Consider the following 17,501-nt stretch of genomic DNA (forward strand, 5'->3'; position numbering starts at 1 on the left):
TCTCCAGCACACCCCTCAAGTTCAAGTCCCACCCAAGGTGGGGGCAGACAGGACAGGTTTTTTTGGGATACAAGTGACCACCTTGTATACCAAAAGTTGGCCCGCTCTTTCTTACTGGCAAAATCAGGAAGAAAAAAAAGACGATTCCTGCAGCAGCTGACCTTTCTCCTGGTTCTTTCTCTGGTCTCACTTGTCCAGCTGTTTAGCACGGGGCCAGAAGACAGCTGTGTCCCGACTTTCCTGGCCAGGGCTGGAGGGGCTGCTGCTTTGTTTTTTGTGCACAAGTTCAGAGGTCATCGAGCATTTATAAAGAAAGTTTATTTTCCTCACAAGAAGCACACAGACTATATACAGTACACACCAACAGAAGTAAAAAAAAAAAAAAAAAAAAAGTGCATTATGCATCTTCTACTGCAAATTCACAGTACAAAAGATACTGCCTTTTAAATAGATAATGTAAAAAAACCAAGAAGAAAAACAATATATAATAAAAAAAATCATTGATATCGTAACCCAACACACTGGCACCCACTGGCAGCTTCTGGAAACCAAAGGGCAGGCCGTCTTGGGGGGAGGGGAGCTCCTGACTGGAGGGAGATCTGTACCTGCATTTTGTTGCAAAGAGCTCAGGACACCAAAAGAGAGGAAAACGGGGTGGGGGAGACAAGATGGTAAGAAAAACTCTACTGAACAGGAGAACAGCTGTGTGATGGGGAGGGTAGAGGAGACGGGCAGGGCTGTGGTCCAGAGGGGGCCAGAGCTGGCTGGCCTACCAATCCTGGCTTTTCTTCGTTTACTACGGGCCCTCGGCTGAAACAGCGCCTGCCTCGCCCATAGGGACCGCCAGCCAGCGCTGTTTCTAGTGATGCCCCTGGCCTGGCTGTGGGCAGGCTGCCCAGCAGATCAGCCCAAGTATGGGGCAGGCAAATTCCAGCCCCAGCACCAACCACCGCAGACAAGGCAAAGTACCCAATCACAGAAGGCGAAAGCGGAACGGCTGCCCATAAATACACAGTATTTGTAAACTATTATTAAGGCACTCGATTGTAAAACAATAATTACAGTGTTGAAGAGGAGGCAGGGAGAGGCCATCTCCTTGAACGGTGTGGCTGACAGAGGGACAGTGGAGGATGGGGGTCTGGCTTTAAAGGGTCCCGCTAGGAGAATGACACCAGCCGGGGCCAGGGGGGTCTACTACAGGACAAAAAAATGAGGCGGTCACGTCCAGATCCACCGCACGGTGTCGCTCCAGACCATTCAAGGTGACCCACTCCACAGCTTGGGTGACAGGCGTGTGTGTGGATGAGGGAAGGGGAACGCACGTGATGCTCTCGTTTAACTGACAGATGTATAGACTCAAATATATGTATCTGTGCAGAACGATCTCACACACACAGGTATGCATCTGCAGAAAGAAAGTGAAGTCACTCAGTCGTGTCCGACTCCTTGCGACCCCATGGACTGTAGCCTACCAGGCTCCTCCGTCCATGGGATTTACCAGGCAAGAATACTGGAGTGGGTTGCCATTTCCTTCTCCAGAGCAGATGATAAAAAGACCAAGTAGCTGAACACGGGGATCCGTGAGGACCTTCGTCTGGCCAAGATGCTGGGGTAGGACAGGAGCAGGTGAACCTGCACCGTGCTGGCCGGACGTCCCAATCTCCCACCACCTGGCTCCCCTGCCGGAGGGACCCAGAGGGACTCGCTGCCCGCGCGCGTCCAGGGAAGCCCTGCTGGATGGCAAGCCAGAACAGTGTTTCCAGGCGGCAGACAGTGCGCTGGTCTTCTAACACCTTGGGTGAGATTCTGCACATGACCTCGACTAGATGCCAGCACTTCCTCTCACTAAGGAGCAGGGGCCCCCCTGGGATGGGGCCTGAGTGCAGGGCTGACATACAGGGTTGTCCTGATGTTAATTCTATGGCTGTTCTGGCTCCACCCTAGGTATCCATCCTCTGGGCTTATCCAGGAGGGAAAATGCTTAGAAAGGGCTGGAATGCTTTCTTAGCTGGAAAGGGTGGGATGGATGGAGCACAAGGGGACTGGACAGAGTAGACTCCTGCCCAATGGAATGGGTGGCCCCACCCAGCAGAGAGCTGTTTGGCAGCCTGGAGGTTGGCACGGGTGCCTGCACTGAGACCAAGGAGGCAGGGGAGACTGGGGGCAAGAACCCTGTTCTCAAGACATTCATGCAGTGATGCATGCTGCCACGAGACAAAGATACGGAAATCGGCAAGGTCAAGTGCCAACTAGAGGGCAGCACTGTATCCCCTCTCTCTGTGACCAGTTCCCCGCTTTGACTCAACAAAACTCAATGAGAAGACCTCCGTGTGTCAATGCGAGAGAGAGATCTAGACAAGCTGAATCTCCTGCTGGCATGCCACGCGAATGAGAGGGAAAATGGTGGGGAGGTGGAGGAGGAAGAGGAAACACAGCTGAATTTATGGGGTACCAAGCTGATTCAGCATTCCATGAAGATAGCTGGTCACCAAAATCCATGACTTTCACAGCATAAACCTCTGCCGCCCACATTCAGAATTTCCCCCATCCGCTAAGTGTACAGACAAAGCATTGGTCAAGAAGCTTATGGTGCAAGGTTTCTTTTCGGAGACCACTAATGCAACTGTCTTTGTCGAGATGCCCCCAAGCCTGGTAGAACACTCTGGTCTTATTAGCTAACATTTAAAATAGTAATCCATATTGGTCTCTATGCCACTGATCTGGGAGAAAAACCTTCATTCTCTTCTCCAGGCTAGAATGTTACCCATCAAGAAGGCTTTGCTTTGTTCTGATGGTGGGGACCTGGGCCCTAGTTTCATTAACAGACAAACTTCTGACAATGAATGGATAACTCTGCCAAAAGCCAAAGACCCTCTCATCTTTGTAATCCTCTTCCCATCCTTTACCTGGATAAAAAAAATCTATGGCTTTCAAAATGAAGGTCTTCAAGAATATATCATACCCAGGCATGGTTAAAAGAAAAAAAAAAAAAAAAAAATCCAACATAAGCCTGTCATCATCAAATCTACAGGATTCTTTTGACACAAAAATTGACCCACCACACGAAATGCAATTTGGCAAAACACTGAACCTGATACGTTTTTTATGAGACTATGCTCTTGTGTTGGCTGAGAGAGGCAGAAACCCATCTGGGTTTTCTGGAATAAGTGGATCATATTAGGTGATTTCAATTGATAGTGGTGGGGAAACAAATTCCTATTAGGTGAAATAACATATACTTAAAAAGATAAAAAAAAAAAAAAGGTCAGGGAGAAAAAATTTCTGGAGAGAGGGTTTTTTGCAAAAGCTCTACCCACGAGTTGAAACATGGACTGGCCTTGGGTTGCTCTGAGAGGCCCAGTTTGGACCAACATAAGATGGAGACTCAATTACCCACTTCTGGAATTCGGCTGGCCCTTGAAGGATGTCTAGTTTCACTGAAATAATCCGGTGGACCCATCTGAGGGCAAGCTGCAACTGTGGGAAAGCTTCAGCCAGTAGGGGTCCCCCGATGCCCAGGGGACAGACACTGGGGTGGGCTGGCAAGGACTGGGTCGGGAGGAGGGCAGGGTTTGGCCTGAGGTGACAAAAGAGGCGGGGAGGCCTTCTAACTCCCCGGAGTTTCTTCCCCAAGGGCCTGGGCAAGCCCTGGGTTTTCAAGTAAAACCAGGGCTCAGGAAAGGTTTTCTATAAAGGGCCTGATTATAAAGTATCTTCAGTTTTGCAGGCTACATGGTCTCTGTTGCCTGTTTGGTAATTTTTGGCTAACCCTTTGAAAATATGAAAAAAAAAAAAAAAACAACAACCCATCTTAGCTCATGGGGCAACACACCCCAGCCATGGTTGGCTGACCCCTGCATGAAATCTAACCAACCTCTTTTCTCTCTCCAAAATGTTTTAACACCCTGTCTTGCCTGCTGACATCAGAGGAGTCCCTCTACTCAAGATCCTGAGGGGCTACCCCTGGAGCCGGGCGGGACCTCAAGCCTTCCCGGCCTGCTGGGAAGAGCCATGGAGAAGCAGGAAGCAGCGTTCTCACCGCAGGAAGGGGCGACTTGTAAACATCTGAGCAGCTTCCCACCAGTCCCGCTTCTCGGAGAAGCTGCTGCCGAGCTGTTCCTCGAGTGACTGAGCATCTCTCACTGCTGAGCTCTCCCTTTCCTCCCCAGACTTGAGTACGTGTGACCTAATGAACCTGAGTGTCGAAGCTCCAGTGGGGTGACCCATGTCTCCGAACCCCTTCCCAAGCCCTGCCAGATGCTCAAGCGCCTTCAAAATCCTCGTAGGACCTTGTGGCCTTCTGCAGCAGGTGAGACTCAACGATAACTTTGTGGGTCCTTCTCCCCGGATGGGGGGGACGAGGACCACACACATGCACTTTGCCCCTGCCTCCGCCAGGGCTGGCCAGACCCGCATCACTCAGCTGTGACAACACACCAGCACCGGGAAGTCAAAGCTCAGAGGACCTCCACACGCCCCGGGGTCGGTCTGACGACGGTGTCTGTGCCTTCCTGTCGCTTTAAGTAGCGGTGTTTGGTGCGGGCAACTTTAAAAGTCTTGACGCTTTTGGGGGAGGGGGGCGTGGGTCCTGACAGCAACAACAGAAAAGTTCTCTTTAGGGAAAAAAAAACCTTTTCTGACACAGCATTTTCCCCTGGAACAAGCCTTGGTCATTACTGGATTTTTAAAAATAAAAAACGTGCACAGCAGGATTAGAGGTAGGAATTCTAGTGCCATCCACGGGTTTCCCCACGAGGGCCCGCATGAGCGAAGATGAGCCCCTGCGGTGCCGACGCGACACCACGGCCATTCGTTTGCAGGTTGTGCATGGAGCGGTTTTTGATGCGTGCACATCTCCGTATAAATGCTCTTCTTAAAACACAAGTCTTCTTGGAAACACTCACTTTGGGGTCAGAGTCTACTGGCCGACAGCTGCTGGTTCTCACAGGCCACGAACACCCAGGCTCCCCTCTCTCTTCTTGTGCTGTATGTTCGGCAATTTTGTTGCTTCTTCTCCCCTCTGCAAAGAGGCGGGGACGAAAAACGAGGATAACGCCAATTGCTTAAGGGACATCCAGACGCAGGGGCGGACCAGAAACCCACAGGGAGGCTAAGGGAGGGATCGCACAAGTCCAAACGCAGCCAGAGGTGGGTCAGCTTTTGCCCGGCCACGGAGGGCTCTTCAAGTTTTCCGGGGCAGATTTCCCTGATGGTTTCGAGGTGGCGGCCGGACTCCTGGCAGCCGGTGGGGGCTCGTGCAAGAGGGAAGACTCGCTCAACCTGGCGTCCTGGGAGTCGGCCGCGCTGGACACGTCGGCCTCGCTGGACAGGTCCTCGGTTGAGAGGTTGAGGCTGCCGAGCTTGGCCAGGGAGTGGGAGCGCTTGAGCGGGGACGAGACGGTGAGGCCCGCCAGCCGGAGCCGGGTCTCGATCTCCTGCGTGCGCTGCTTCACCAGCCCCGGCTTCCCGCGGACGCTGTGGATGCTGTCGCTGCTCGAGCTCCGCGTCAGGTTGGAGCTCATGGAGGACGAGGTGGGGGTGTAGCAGATGGTCTTCAGGAAGTCTCTGGAGAAGTGACTGGCGTGGTCCGGGCGGCATAGGAAGGGCGGGGGGCTCTTCAGCGGGGCTCCCTCCAGCAGAGAGGGGCCGGGCTCGGGCTTCTCGGGGCCCGGGGCTTGGCCTGGCAGAGGCAAGTCCTGGTTCTCCTCGGGGATGGCGGCCGGGCCGTCCCGGCACAGGGCCCCTGGCTCGGCAGGCGTGCCCTTCAGCCTCTCCAGCTCTTTGGTGTGCTTGCGGACCAGGCCCGCCTTCTGCAGCTGGATGATGGACTCCTGGTGCTGCATCAAGTAGCTGTTGCTCGTGGGTTTCTCGGCCTCTTTACTGAACAGGAGCCGCAGGTCCTTGGCCGGCTTCGGATCTTTCTTGGGTGACAAGTCTTCCTTCGCTGCTTCCGAGCCGGGAGGGTTCTTATCACAGTGAGAATTCTTCACGAGGAGGGACTTTGGCAGGGCTTTGTGAGTCTCTCTGGAAGGTTCCGGAAGGCTGGCTGGGGGCTCCGGGGCAGCCCCGGCCCCTGGGCCGCCGGTGTCTGGCCTCCTTGAGCCTGTTGGTGGTAGGAACAGGGCAGTATTGGTTGGGCCAGAGGCCAGTTTTTCCAAAGCTCGGGACCTGCCGGCCACAGGGGAAGACGTGAGTTGGGGCAGGAAGGTGGGCTGGGTGCAGATGGCGGCAGCACCGGGGTTCTTGCATCGCTCCCCGAAGGCCTCGGGGGTCCCGCCGGCTGCAGGGTACATGCAGTCAGCGCAGGATTTGTAGGAAGGCTTCACTTTGTTAAGGATCCCGAAGATCGCGTCATGCTGAAAGGGGCAAGAACATGGTGAGGATGCAGTACAAGCTGAAGACGGAAAAACACAAGGAGGGTGGTGGGCAGTGCTCTCCCTTCAGCTGGTGTTGGGACAGAGAGCTCTCAGAACCGGAAGCTGCTCGACTGTGACTGATGCAGGTTCAGAGATGAGTTAGAGATACTCAACTTCCTGGAAGCTATGAACCCATGATCCTGGACAAATCCCTGGCTACACAGCCAGGAGTGGTACCTCCAAGGGCCTCCCTTCTCACCTTCTCAACCCCTGCCTCTGCCACCTGCACCAAATGACCCTTTCCAGTGCCCCGATTTCGCCTGGAAACCAGGGTGACTTTGCCCTCAGAGGATCGTTGCTGTTGCTGTGTCACCCAGTCATGTCTTGACTCTTTTGTGACCCCACCAAGCTCCTCTGTCCATGAGATTTCCCTGTCCATGAGGCAGGCATACTGGAGTGGGTTGCCATTTCCTTCTCCAGAGGATCTTCCCGAACCAGCAAAGAAGTGTCTCCTGCACTGGCAGGTGGATTCTTTACCACTGAGCCACCAGGGAAGCCCTCAGAGCATCGTGCGAATTAGTGAAATAACATTTCTGGCACAGTAACTGGGTTTCCATTTCAGAAAGGGCCTGGAGTCTGCAGCCTGGTAACGACCCTGCACGTCTTGCACAACAGAGCGTGGCTCCGAGAAACCATCACCCGACTGTGTTCTTTGCAGAGAGGTGGCGAAGAGCAAAGACGGCTTGGGAATGACGCTAATACAGACCCGAACACGGGTGCCTGCGGCCTCGACGAGGGAACCAGCCGGAGGTGGGTTTCATACACCAACGGGGTCTGTAAGGCTATGTAAGATGGTGCTGCGGGATTGCTATCCATTTTCCCAAGGTGGCAGGGGACTGCGGTCCTGACATACACGCAAGCACTTGTGATGGGAACGACAGACTGGGGATTTGATTTGTTTCCACCTGATGTCAAGAGCCGACTCACTGGAAACAACCCTGAGGCTGGCAAAGATTGAAGGCAGGAGGAGAAGGGGGCGACAGGGGATGAGATAGGGCTGGATGGCATCACTGACTCGATGGACACGAGTCTGAATAACCTCCAGGAGATGGTGATGTACAGGGAAGCCTGGCATGCTGCAGTCCATGGGGTCGCAAAGAGTCGGACACCACTGAGCAACTGAACAACAATCTGGGGTATGGGAAAGCGTACGGGGGTGAGATGAAACAGCCACACACTGGTAAAGATCAAAGCCGGGTAACAATTTCTATGTCTTACATTTTACGTAAGAAAAAAAGATTTAGAAGCCTTGCCTGACACAGCAACGGGGCAGCGGGGTCAAGGGAGCGGTGTGCAGACATTCCTTGGGGCCTCTGGTCCTCCCATGTCTACCCTCCACAAGGGCCTGCAGAACCTCTCGGAAATCCACCCAGGGGCTGCATGAGGGGGCTGCCCCCAGGCGGAATGGAAGTAGCAGGCACGCCCCCCCCCCCCACCCACCTCGAGGTCGTCCGGGCAGCTCCTCTTGCTGACGCCCGCCCCCCCCACGCCCACCTCGAGGTCGTCCAGGCAGCTCCTCTTGCTGACGCCCCCCCCCCACGCCCACCTCGAGGTCGTCCGGGCAGCTCCTCTTGCTGTTGTTGTTATTTAGGTTTTCCCGGTTGAGCAGGTTATCGAGCTGGGCTGCCGGCTGCCTCCACCTCCGGGCTCCCAGGGCCTCCTCCCTTTCCATCTCCTCCGCCTGCGGCTCAAGCTCTGGTTTCTTCGTCACTTCCCTCTCGCAGAGTCCCGGACCTTCTGGGGGGTGTCTGGCTGGCTGGGACACCTCTGCCAGCTGAGCAGCTTCCTCCAGCAGAGCGTCCCTCTCCAGATCCTCCAGGTGGACGGGGCCGCCCGTCTCGTCGCCTGGGGCCCGCAGCAGGGGGTCTGAGAGTCGCCGGAAACAGCAGGGCAGAGCAGCGCCCCCCAGGGCCCCGCTGCCCGGGAACTCAGGCAACGGGGCGGTGGCGTCCAAGCAGGGCGGCGGGGCTTCCGGGGTGCTGTCCAGGGTCTCTGGCTGGAAGTCCCCAGGCCCCACGGGGTCGTCCACAGGCTGCTGGAGGCAGCTGTCATCGGTCTGCTGGCGCCACAGCTTGTTGTGCCGCTGTTTGCTGGGGGAAGGAGGGAGGAGGAAGGTGAGCCGAGGCCAGTGCCCAGAGGGTCCTTGGAAGGGGCTGGTGGGGCGGGGGGGGGCAGCCCAAGGCTTGGGTGTACGCCAGGGGCTCACCTGGGTGAAGCCTCTCTGGGATCATTTATTCCCATGACATTCAAGGGTGACGGCAAAGGCCCTGGGACCCAAGCCATCGTGGCTCCCACAGGAGCGATCTGTGGATGGCCACGTAAACAGCTTTGTCACGTGATGAGGATGTTGCAGACACGGGGGTCTGGACCTGAAATCCCATCACGGCCCCAGTGCCCCAGCTCACTGTGTTGAACCTGGTCACACCCCTGATGCTCAGTCTCTGTTCCCCCATCAGTCAAATAAGAAACTGTATCTTTTCCTACTGCCTATGTAGGGAAATAAAGCAGATGAAAGCAGAGAGTTGGTAAGAAATTACACACATTCATGTGACCACGTGAACACGTGATGCACCTGAATAAAATTGGGAAGACGCCAGAAAATCGGAAATATTTGTGTAGGTCAGAGAGATTACAGGTCAGTTTTTTTTAAAGTCTTATAGCACTATAGTATTATTTTTATATAACAATTTTTAAACATAAAGGGTTAAAAAAAAATAAGAGGCTCATAATGAAATAAGGTCAATGAGTCACCTCCGTGAGTCTTAAGAGACTCACCGCCGTCACGGGGCTGAGGGTTAAGAGATATAAACGTAAAAGGCTGTGCAAACTATGGGCTTGCTCTTGTTTTCGGCTGTCTGCTCTGCGTGCGTGGGCCAGGCCAGGCCCGGCAGGCCCTCAGATGGGGCTGCGATCCAAGGTCAAAACGCTGTGCTGCTGTGAACCTGGCCTGGAGAGCCCTGGCTGGGCTTCAGACCGATGATGGCAGCAAGTGACTGAAGGGCTAAAGGAGCTGATGTGTCCATCCGCTCCCCCTCTGCCCTGCCTGCACATCTGTCCAGCTGCTCTCCGGCTGACAGTGAAGGAGTCCAGAGACGTCCAGAGCTATTCTCCAGACCCCTGGTTGCTTCCTCAGATGTGGCCAAGAAGCTGGTGGACTTAGCCTGCGGCCTCCCCATGGCACCGAGCAGAAACAGCTGTCAGGGAGGCCTTGGGCAGACAGCAGAAAGGAACAGGGAGAGTGAGTGGATCCACCTGGGTCACTGGGGACCGCCCCCCGTGGGGGCAGGATCACCCTGCATGGGATCCCCAGAGGCCGACAGGCCTGGGGAATGCCCCGTCTCCCTGGGCCGCCCTCTGGCTGTGTGACATGGGATAGGCGGGATCCTCTGTCCTTTGCAGACCTTTCTCGTGGCGGGGTAGGTAGGTAGGTGGGTGGTGGTGGTGGTGGTGGTTGGAGAATTGAAAAGCAGCTGCATCACCACTGACCACGAGATGGCCTACTAAAGCATCTGGATGGTGCTCGTGGGAACTTTACAACCCTGTGAGGGTAGTGAAAATCGCTCAGTCGTGTCTGATTCTTTACAATCCCATGGGCTGTAGCCTGCCAGGCTCCTCTGTCCATATGGCTTCTCCATGCAAGAATACTGGAGTGGGTGGCCGTTCCCTTCTTCAGAAGATCTTTTGAATCCAGGTCTCGTGCATTGCAGGTGGACTCTTTACCATCTGAGCCACCAGGGAAGCCCAAGAATACTGGAGTGGGTAGTCTATCCCTTCTCCAGGGGCTCTTCCTGACCTAGGAATTGAACCAGGGTCTCCTGCATTGCAGGCGGATTCTTTACAAGCTGAGCCACCAGGGAAGAGGAGGAGGAGGGGCAGGGGGAATGGGATCAATTCTTAACTCAGGAGAGGAGACTGTGACCAGGGCAGATGGATAAGACAGGCCTGAGCTGCCAGCTTGGTGGTGGCAGGCCTGGGTCTGCCCCTGTGGTCCCTGGAGCTGCCCTGCGTTGAAACCTGGCACGGGGCTGGGCACAGAGCAGATGCTTAGGAAACGGGGCAGCCCCGGGCCGAGCCGCACGTGGGAGTCCCGCCTTGGATCAGAAGCCGTGCCCTGCTCCCTCCAGCCGCAGAACAGCTTTCTGTGCGTGCCAACACAATCAACACAGATCCCTCCTGGAAACCGCTAATCAAACCCCAAACAATAGCTGTTTTGCTCAGACGGGCTCCCCTCCACCCCTCCAACCCCGAGGCAGGATTTCTGGCTGTGGAAGCCAACCCTGGACCGGACAGGAGCACAGCTGGGCAGCAGGGCTCACGGAGCTCGGCTTTGCTGGTCGGTTCTTCCCAGCTCATGGTCACCCACCTGGCGTCCAGGATGCCTTCATACTCAGACAGCTGCCTCATAAAGCCCGCGTTGGGGCGCGTGATGCTGCGTTTCTGCTTCACGTAGTTGTAGGCTTTCTCCAGAGTCCAGCCGAACTCCTTCATCGCGTAGGCTATGACCGTGGAAGCCGAGCGGCTGACACCCATCTTGCAGTGGACTAGGCACTTGGAGTGGTTCCTCCTGCGGTGGCGGGGGCAGGGGGAGAGGGCACGAGCTGGTGCAACTGCATTCTCTCAGGCTCCATGAGACAGGTATTTTTAAAACAAAAAACCCCGAGGTTATCTCATTGCCCAAACCCTCCACGGTCCTGAGGGTTAGGTAGCAGGTGTCCACAGACCCTCAGAAGGAAATAACTTGGCTGCCATCGATTAGCACATAATGGAAAGTCGAGACAGAGCTCTCTGGCTGGGCCCAAGTTTGGCAGGGAGAGAGCTCCTGAATTAGGCCATCTCCAGCAAAGAAGCAGGAGTCTTCCCAGGTTGGCTAGGACGGGACGGGAGACCAGAGCCCCTTGGGCAGGAAGCAACCAGGCAGCAGCGAAAGGGGTTATCTGCAGAGCAGATGGAGACAAGCAGTGGGTTACTGCAGAAAAATGGGGTCAGCAGACAGAAAGCTCCAGGGCCCCGGGACAGAGAGCGCCTTTGCAGACAGGAAAGTCAAGGAGCCACCAGAGAAAGAAGCCAAAGGAAACAGATGGGCCGATAGGCTTTTTCTAAGGAGACGGTATGGGTCCAGGCAGGCAGATTTAACAGACACGGCAAGGCCAGGAACACTATTGCTCTAGCTGCCGCTGCTCCAAAAAGGTGAGGGGGAACAGGCTGAGGGGGGCGGGAGTGGGCACAGGCTGGGGAGGCCACACCTGTGAGGGTTTATTTGTACAGGAGGTAGGCGCCAGCCTGCCTGTTTACATTAGAAGCAGCCCACCTGTCAGGTAGGGACAGGCTCACTTCCTTTACCCCAGGCTTGAAATTCGTCCTCAGATTTCAGTTTGTTTTTTTTTGGACTGCTGAAGTCTATGCCCCAGGAACCCAGGGAAACTAAGATTTGGTCCCACATCACAGAGCTTTGAGTTGGAGGGGTGCAAAGCAGAAGGGGTGGGGGTGTCTCTTGATAGCGTCTCAAAAGAGTTGTTTCCTGCTGGTCCTACTTCAGGGAGACAGATGTTCCTTGGGAGGGTAAGGTGAGGACAAGACAGGCTGACGCTGGAGACAGGCTTGACGGCACTGGGGGATGGGTGACCCCATCTTACGTGAACGGGAGTCCAGCAAACTCAGGTGGAGGCAGCCACGGCTCCAGGAACTTGCTCGAGTAGATGTCTGGGCAGATTCCTCCGGGGTAGGAGGAGGAATGCCCGCATGCCCCCCTCCCCTCCTCCAGCTCAGCAACTCCCCACAGGCAGAGCGCCTGAGAGTGTGCACTTGATACAGAAGCCGTGCCCGGAGCCAGAGCTGATGATGAAATGGGGGTCCAATGGTGCGGCAGGTGGGAGAGGAGGTGCTCATCTGGGGCCCCGGAGAAGATGAACGACTTGGCCCTACCGGTGCCTGGGGTCCTGTGCTCTACAACCGGAGGATCGTGACGTGCCGCTGGCTCCTCGAGCCAGGAGGTGGCTGTGTCTGGGGTCCCCATTAATGTCTGCCCACCCCGTGGCTGCCAGTCAGCTTCTTTCCCACCCTGGTTTCTCTGGCTTCTTTGCCCACTTACTTTGCTTTGTTTATAAAATGGTACGCCTCGTTCCAGTGGGCGAGGAGGTCTGTGGTCTCTTCATCATAGACTCGGATGTTATGGTACGCAAATAAGCCAGGGAAAAAATTATCTATTTCTCTAGTGACGTTTAAAATATAGTCAACACTGCAATGAGAAAAAAAAAGATAAAGAACGTATTTGGAGAATCAGAACGAGGATTGACAAAAAAGAGTAATAAAAAATTGTGCATGTAAAATTAGATAGTCAACGGGAATTTGCTGTCTGGCTCAGGAAACTCAAACAGGGGCTCTGTATCAACCAAGGGGGGTGGGATGGGGAGGGAGATGGGAGGGAGGTTCAAAAGGGAGGGGATATATGTATACCTATCGCTGATTCATGTTGACGTTTCACAGAAAACAACAGAATTCTGTAAAGCAATTATCCTTCAAAAGAAATAATTAAAAAAAAGACAACACAAAAGGAAAAAATCCTGTGCAGAGAGAACATTAAATACACATTTATAAAAGATCTGTGTTTTCATGGCAGAGTTTCATAGTGGGGTTTTTTTGTTTGTTTGTTTGTTTTGAAAGTGAAAGTCTGTCGTTAAGTCATCTCCGATTCACTACAACTCCCTGAACTGCCTGCCAGGCTCCTATGTCTGTGGGATTCTCCAGGCAAAAATACTGGAGTGGGTTGCCATTCTGGTATCTTTTAAATGCCCTCTGTATGATAAGAATATATTATATTTATGATAAAAAACAAATTTCTGCATTAAAAAACTTATAAAAAGAAAGTTTCATTCAAAGCATTGTCAAGCAATATTAATTCTAGAAATTCATCATATATATTACTTAAACAGATTTTTTAAGTCTCTTAAAGCTTCAAAATTCATAACTATTATGAGTATACAGAGGCTTAAAAAAAAACCCCAGTGTCTCCACTTTTAAGTAGTTAAGCTGAATATATCCATCCATTATTTATGCCCTTGGGAACTGCCTTAAATCCTTTTTCAAACAAGACAGGCTATAAATAAATAAATAGTCTGGAGGGTTTGCTAACCCAGTTAACCCAGGCTCTATAGTTCTCTACTTAATACTCACATTCCTGGAAGACCAAAATAATTTCAGGAGTTTGAAAACACCTCAAATAGATCTCATAAGAGAATACTTATAAATGCTTTAGAAAAAAAAAGAGAAAAACCTTTAAAAATCATTTATTTATTCCCAGCAAGATAAAGCATAGACAGGATCACCCTCCACTTCAAGATCCCTTTCTGTTGAAAGAACACATCTTAACCAGTAGCTCTGAAGATATATTTTAAGATTTGTTTAGTCTTAACTTTTAAATGCAGTAATTCAAGAATGCCATCATGTCAGACACACAGGATGGTGATTTTGTGGCTGTGCTGTTTTTTAAAAAGATGTCCAGACATTTGTTCTTAATGGTCTAGATTTATACATTTTTTTATTCCTGCTGCTGAGTGTTTCTCAGACTGAGGCATATGTTTCTGGCCAACACTGAGTACCTAACTGCGGGTGTCAGGCTCAAAAGCACCACCTCAGATAGAACCGGGAGTGGTCCGGGGACCACTGCTGACTGGCTCACAGGTACCGCGATGCTCAGCATCCCTGCCGGGCGGTGGGGCAGTGGAGGCGGCTCGTGGCCCTCCCAGCATCCAGCATGCCCTGTACAGTTCGCGGGTGGCTCAGAACCGTCCTCCCTGACACCCACGTTTCCAAACCCCAGTAACACCTAAAGCCCCTGAATCATTCAAGGAGGTGGCATTCTGAAGCACATCTGGTTTAGCTGTGCCAATCCAGCAAGCCAGTGGCCGCCGTGGAGACAGGTGCAGGCAGTCCCAGGCGGGCGGGTGGGCAGCAGCAGGGCTCGGCCTTGACGGGATGGCTGAGCTGAGGGTTTCTAAGCTGCCTGGAAGGACGAGGGAAGACAAGGGGAGCAGACTCACCCTGAGCCCTGCAGTTCCTCCAGGTTGGATGCATTCCATTCAGAGCCCTGGGGGACAGATCACACAGACCCCCATGAGTGTTGCACGTCAGCTCAGGGCTGCCTGCGGGATGCGCGGTGCGCACCAGCCCTGATGGTGGTGCAGAATCTCGACAGCCCCTGGCCTCAGAGGAAGCCCACTGAAGGAGGCCAGTATCAAGGCAGGTTCCCTGAGAATTCGAGGCATCGTCGGGGAGAAGGGCAGGTCGAGGAAACCCTGCCCCCTCCCCTTCACCACTCCTTTTCCTAGGTCTCCGGCAGGGTCCTGGGCACTAGAAGCAGTGACCTCTGACCTCCCAGGCAGGAGAGGGCACTTCTACATGCCACTCACTGCAGGCAGCAATGGGTTTACCTTTTCTGGGAAGTATTTGGCAATGTTAAAAAAGTTCCCACTCTCTGACCTAGAAATTCCACTTATAAAAGGCTACCCCGAGGAAACACCCAGAATTCACATAGGAATATGCGTGCAGGGATATTTATGGTTATTTATAACAACACATCAGTGGAAACCACCCCCGGGTTCAACAGGAAGAAATCAGTAACACAAATGATGATGGGTCCGTGTGAAATAAATCCTACTTTTGCAGGGTATTTAACGACACAAGGAAAGGCCACATAGTGAAAAAGGGTTTTCTAAAGCAGGAATCAAAACTACAGAATCAACTAGTATGGTTCCTTTCCTTTTCTTTCTCTTTCTTTTTTAAGAAGTTATAAATGCATTAAAAAAAAAAAACCACCCAGAAGACAGAAAAACAAACATTCCAGAGTATTAACAGTGACTGCCTCCAGATTAGTGAAATTGAGAATGCTTTTTCTTCCTTAGACTTGTACTTCCTGGTAGGGATGCAGTCACGCAGTTGTGTCCGACTCTGCGACCCCCTGGACTGTACCTGACGGGCTCCTCTGTGCGTGGGATTTCCCACCAAGGATTCTGGAGTGGACTGCCGCTCCAGGGGCTCTTCCCAAGCCAGGGGTCAAACCCACAGCCCCTGCACTGCAGGTAGCCTCTTTACTGCTGAGCCATCAGGGAAGCCCTTCATATTTCCTAACCCTCTATATCATGTTTTTGTTTTTCTTTCCAGCTACTCTGTGCAGCACACAGGATCTTAGCTCCATAACCTGGGACTGAACCCAAGGTCCCTGCATTGGGAGCTCAGACTTCCCTGGACCGTCAGGGAAGTCACACACGTTGGTAACTTCATATTTTAAAAATGGTTTTTTTACAAAAACAAACCCTCCATTTCCAAGGAAGCAAAGAAAAAAAAAAAAACCCCAAAGATAAAAACACCACTTTGCTCTTAGGAAATGCGATGGACAGAGAGTCACAAGAGCAGCAGCACCCTCGTGGTCTCCCTATAAACTTCCCTTCCCGAGAGGGCGGACCCCTCTGGAGGCCACGGCCCCAATGGAGCTGCCAGTGTGCGGGCAACTAGCTAGATTTTTCATACTGGAGGGAGAGGCTCAAATATAAAAATTCCTTTGGTATCTCTCATGGAAAAAGTGACATAAAGCACCGAGCCACACCGAAAAAAATAACGAGAGCTCCGCTAGGGCTGTGAGTATCCCCTTGCCGTGATCACCACCTAGTGGAGAGGCCAGCTGAGGTACATCTGGCTGTGTGTCCACCAGGGAAGATAATCCACTCCGCAGGGAAAAGAGTAGAGACAGGGCTGCTTTCAACATTCGGGCTTCAAATCCACACACTTATAACCAGTTTACATACATACTACATTAAATATTTACAGATCAGTGCTATAGATCAATATATAAAAACACGTTAAACATATATACTCTGTTAAGTATATATCACAACATACACATTTGGGGAACTACTGGTTACTTCCTACAGGCAGAAAACAGTCGGTCAGGCCTTCAGCAGCCAATATGCTCTCTCAACTTTCCCAAGGAAGTAACTTCTGCTCTGACCAGGGGTATCACTTACGAGTGCCTGCAGACACTACACTTGTGCTTTAAACACACACTAACTGAAGCTTCGTAAAGGTCTGCTGAGCTACATGGGTGCCTGCTCAGTCACTCAGGGTGACTCTGTGACTCTTTGCGACCCCATGGACTGTAGCCTGCCAGGCTCCTCTGTTCTTGGGATTTCCCAGGCAAGAATACCAGAGTGGGTTGCCATTTCCTCCTCCAGGGGATCTTCCCAACCCAGGGATCAAACCCTGAGCCACCTGGGGAGGCTCTTCTGCCCTGAGGTATAGGATGAAGGAAAACTGAGGCCAAAAGGGTTGCTCCCAGGCACCCAGCTGCTCAGGCTGTGGAACCGGAACCTGCTTGCGGTTGGCGGGGGCGGGGACAGGGGGTGGTTTCCAGTCTGCATCATGCCCTGTGGACCCCTCGCTGTAGGAACGTGCCTTCCTCTACGGTCCCCCTGACTTTGAAAACGTGCCGGTTGCCTTCTATGGAGATGGGACAGCTTTATGAAAATCTGAGCGAGACACGGGGCGGAGGGAGCGATGGATGTGCAGACCCCGCTGGCTGAGTGTCAGCAGGGTCTGCGCCCTCCAGGGGCTCTGGGAGCAGGGCCGGGCCGCATGTGCTCCAGTGGGGAGGGTGGGGCAATGCTGCCGCCTCTGCCTTTTCTCACATCTTGGGTCGCCTAGGCCTAATTTTGGGGTTAGGCATGTGTGCTCCCTGCGGTAACCGGGCTTTTTTTTTCCATCCCGAAGACCATTTGGAGGGGTTTTCTGGTAGTGACCGAGGAAGGCAGGAAGGTGGTGTGCGTCTGCAAAGGGCAGCCAGCCTCTGACGCCAGAGAGCTCTTCAGACAACTCCCCGCAGCTCAGCTGGGAGCCTCGGCTCCAATGTCTGGCTCGGTAAGCAAACCAATAGGCTGCAGGCCAGAGAAAAGGGTCAAGAGGGGAGTTCCCGTAAAAGTCAGGACGGAGGCTCCAGGAACTCAAGTTTCTCCCCCTTCATGACTTGCTGCAAACTCTAAACAAATCCCGGTCTGATTTACATCCCCTGCCCCGAGCCAGGCCCCGCCGGGCGCTGTG

General features: G+C 53.1%; 1 protein-coding gene across 1 annotated transcript in view; it reads right to left on the reverse strand.

The window, feature by feature from the left end:
- Window positions 1-298: 298 nt before the first annotated feature.
- The window catches only part of SSH1 (slingshot protein phosphatase 1), a 55,963-nt gene continuing 38,760 nt past the window's right edge, over window positions 299-17,501 (reverse strand). Inside the window, exons 11-15 of the mRNA XM_027566493.1 lie at window positions 14,453-14,499; window positions 12,505-12,651; window positions 10,780-10,980; window positions 7,963-8,506; window positions 299-6,356 (exon numbers count right to left, since the gene is read on the reverse strand). Of these exons, the coding sequence (XP_027422294.1) occupies window positions 5,154-6,356; window positions 7,963-8,506; window positions 10,780-10,980; window positions 12,505-12,651; window positions 14,453-14,499 (2,142 nt within the window). The 3' untranslated portion in view covers window positions 299-5,153. The remainder of the gene's footprint in view (window positions 6,357-7,962; window positions 8,507-10,779; window positions 10,981-12,504; window positions 12,652-14,452; window positions 14,500-17,501) is intronic.

This window comes from Bos indicus x Bos taurus, chromosome 17, assembly GCF_003369695.1.
Source record: "Bos indicus x Bos taurus breed Angus x Brahman F1 hybrid chromosome 17, Bos_hybrid_MaternalHap_v2.0, whole genome shotgun sequence".
In the NCBI taxonomy this organism is placed as follows: domain Eukaryota; kingdom Metazoa; phylum Chordata; class Mammalia; order Artiodactyla; family Bovidae; genus Bos; species Bos indicus x Bos taurus.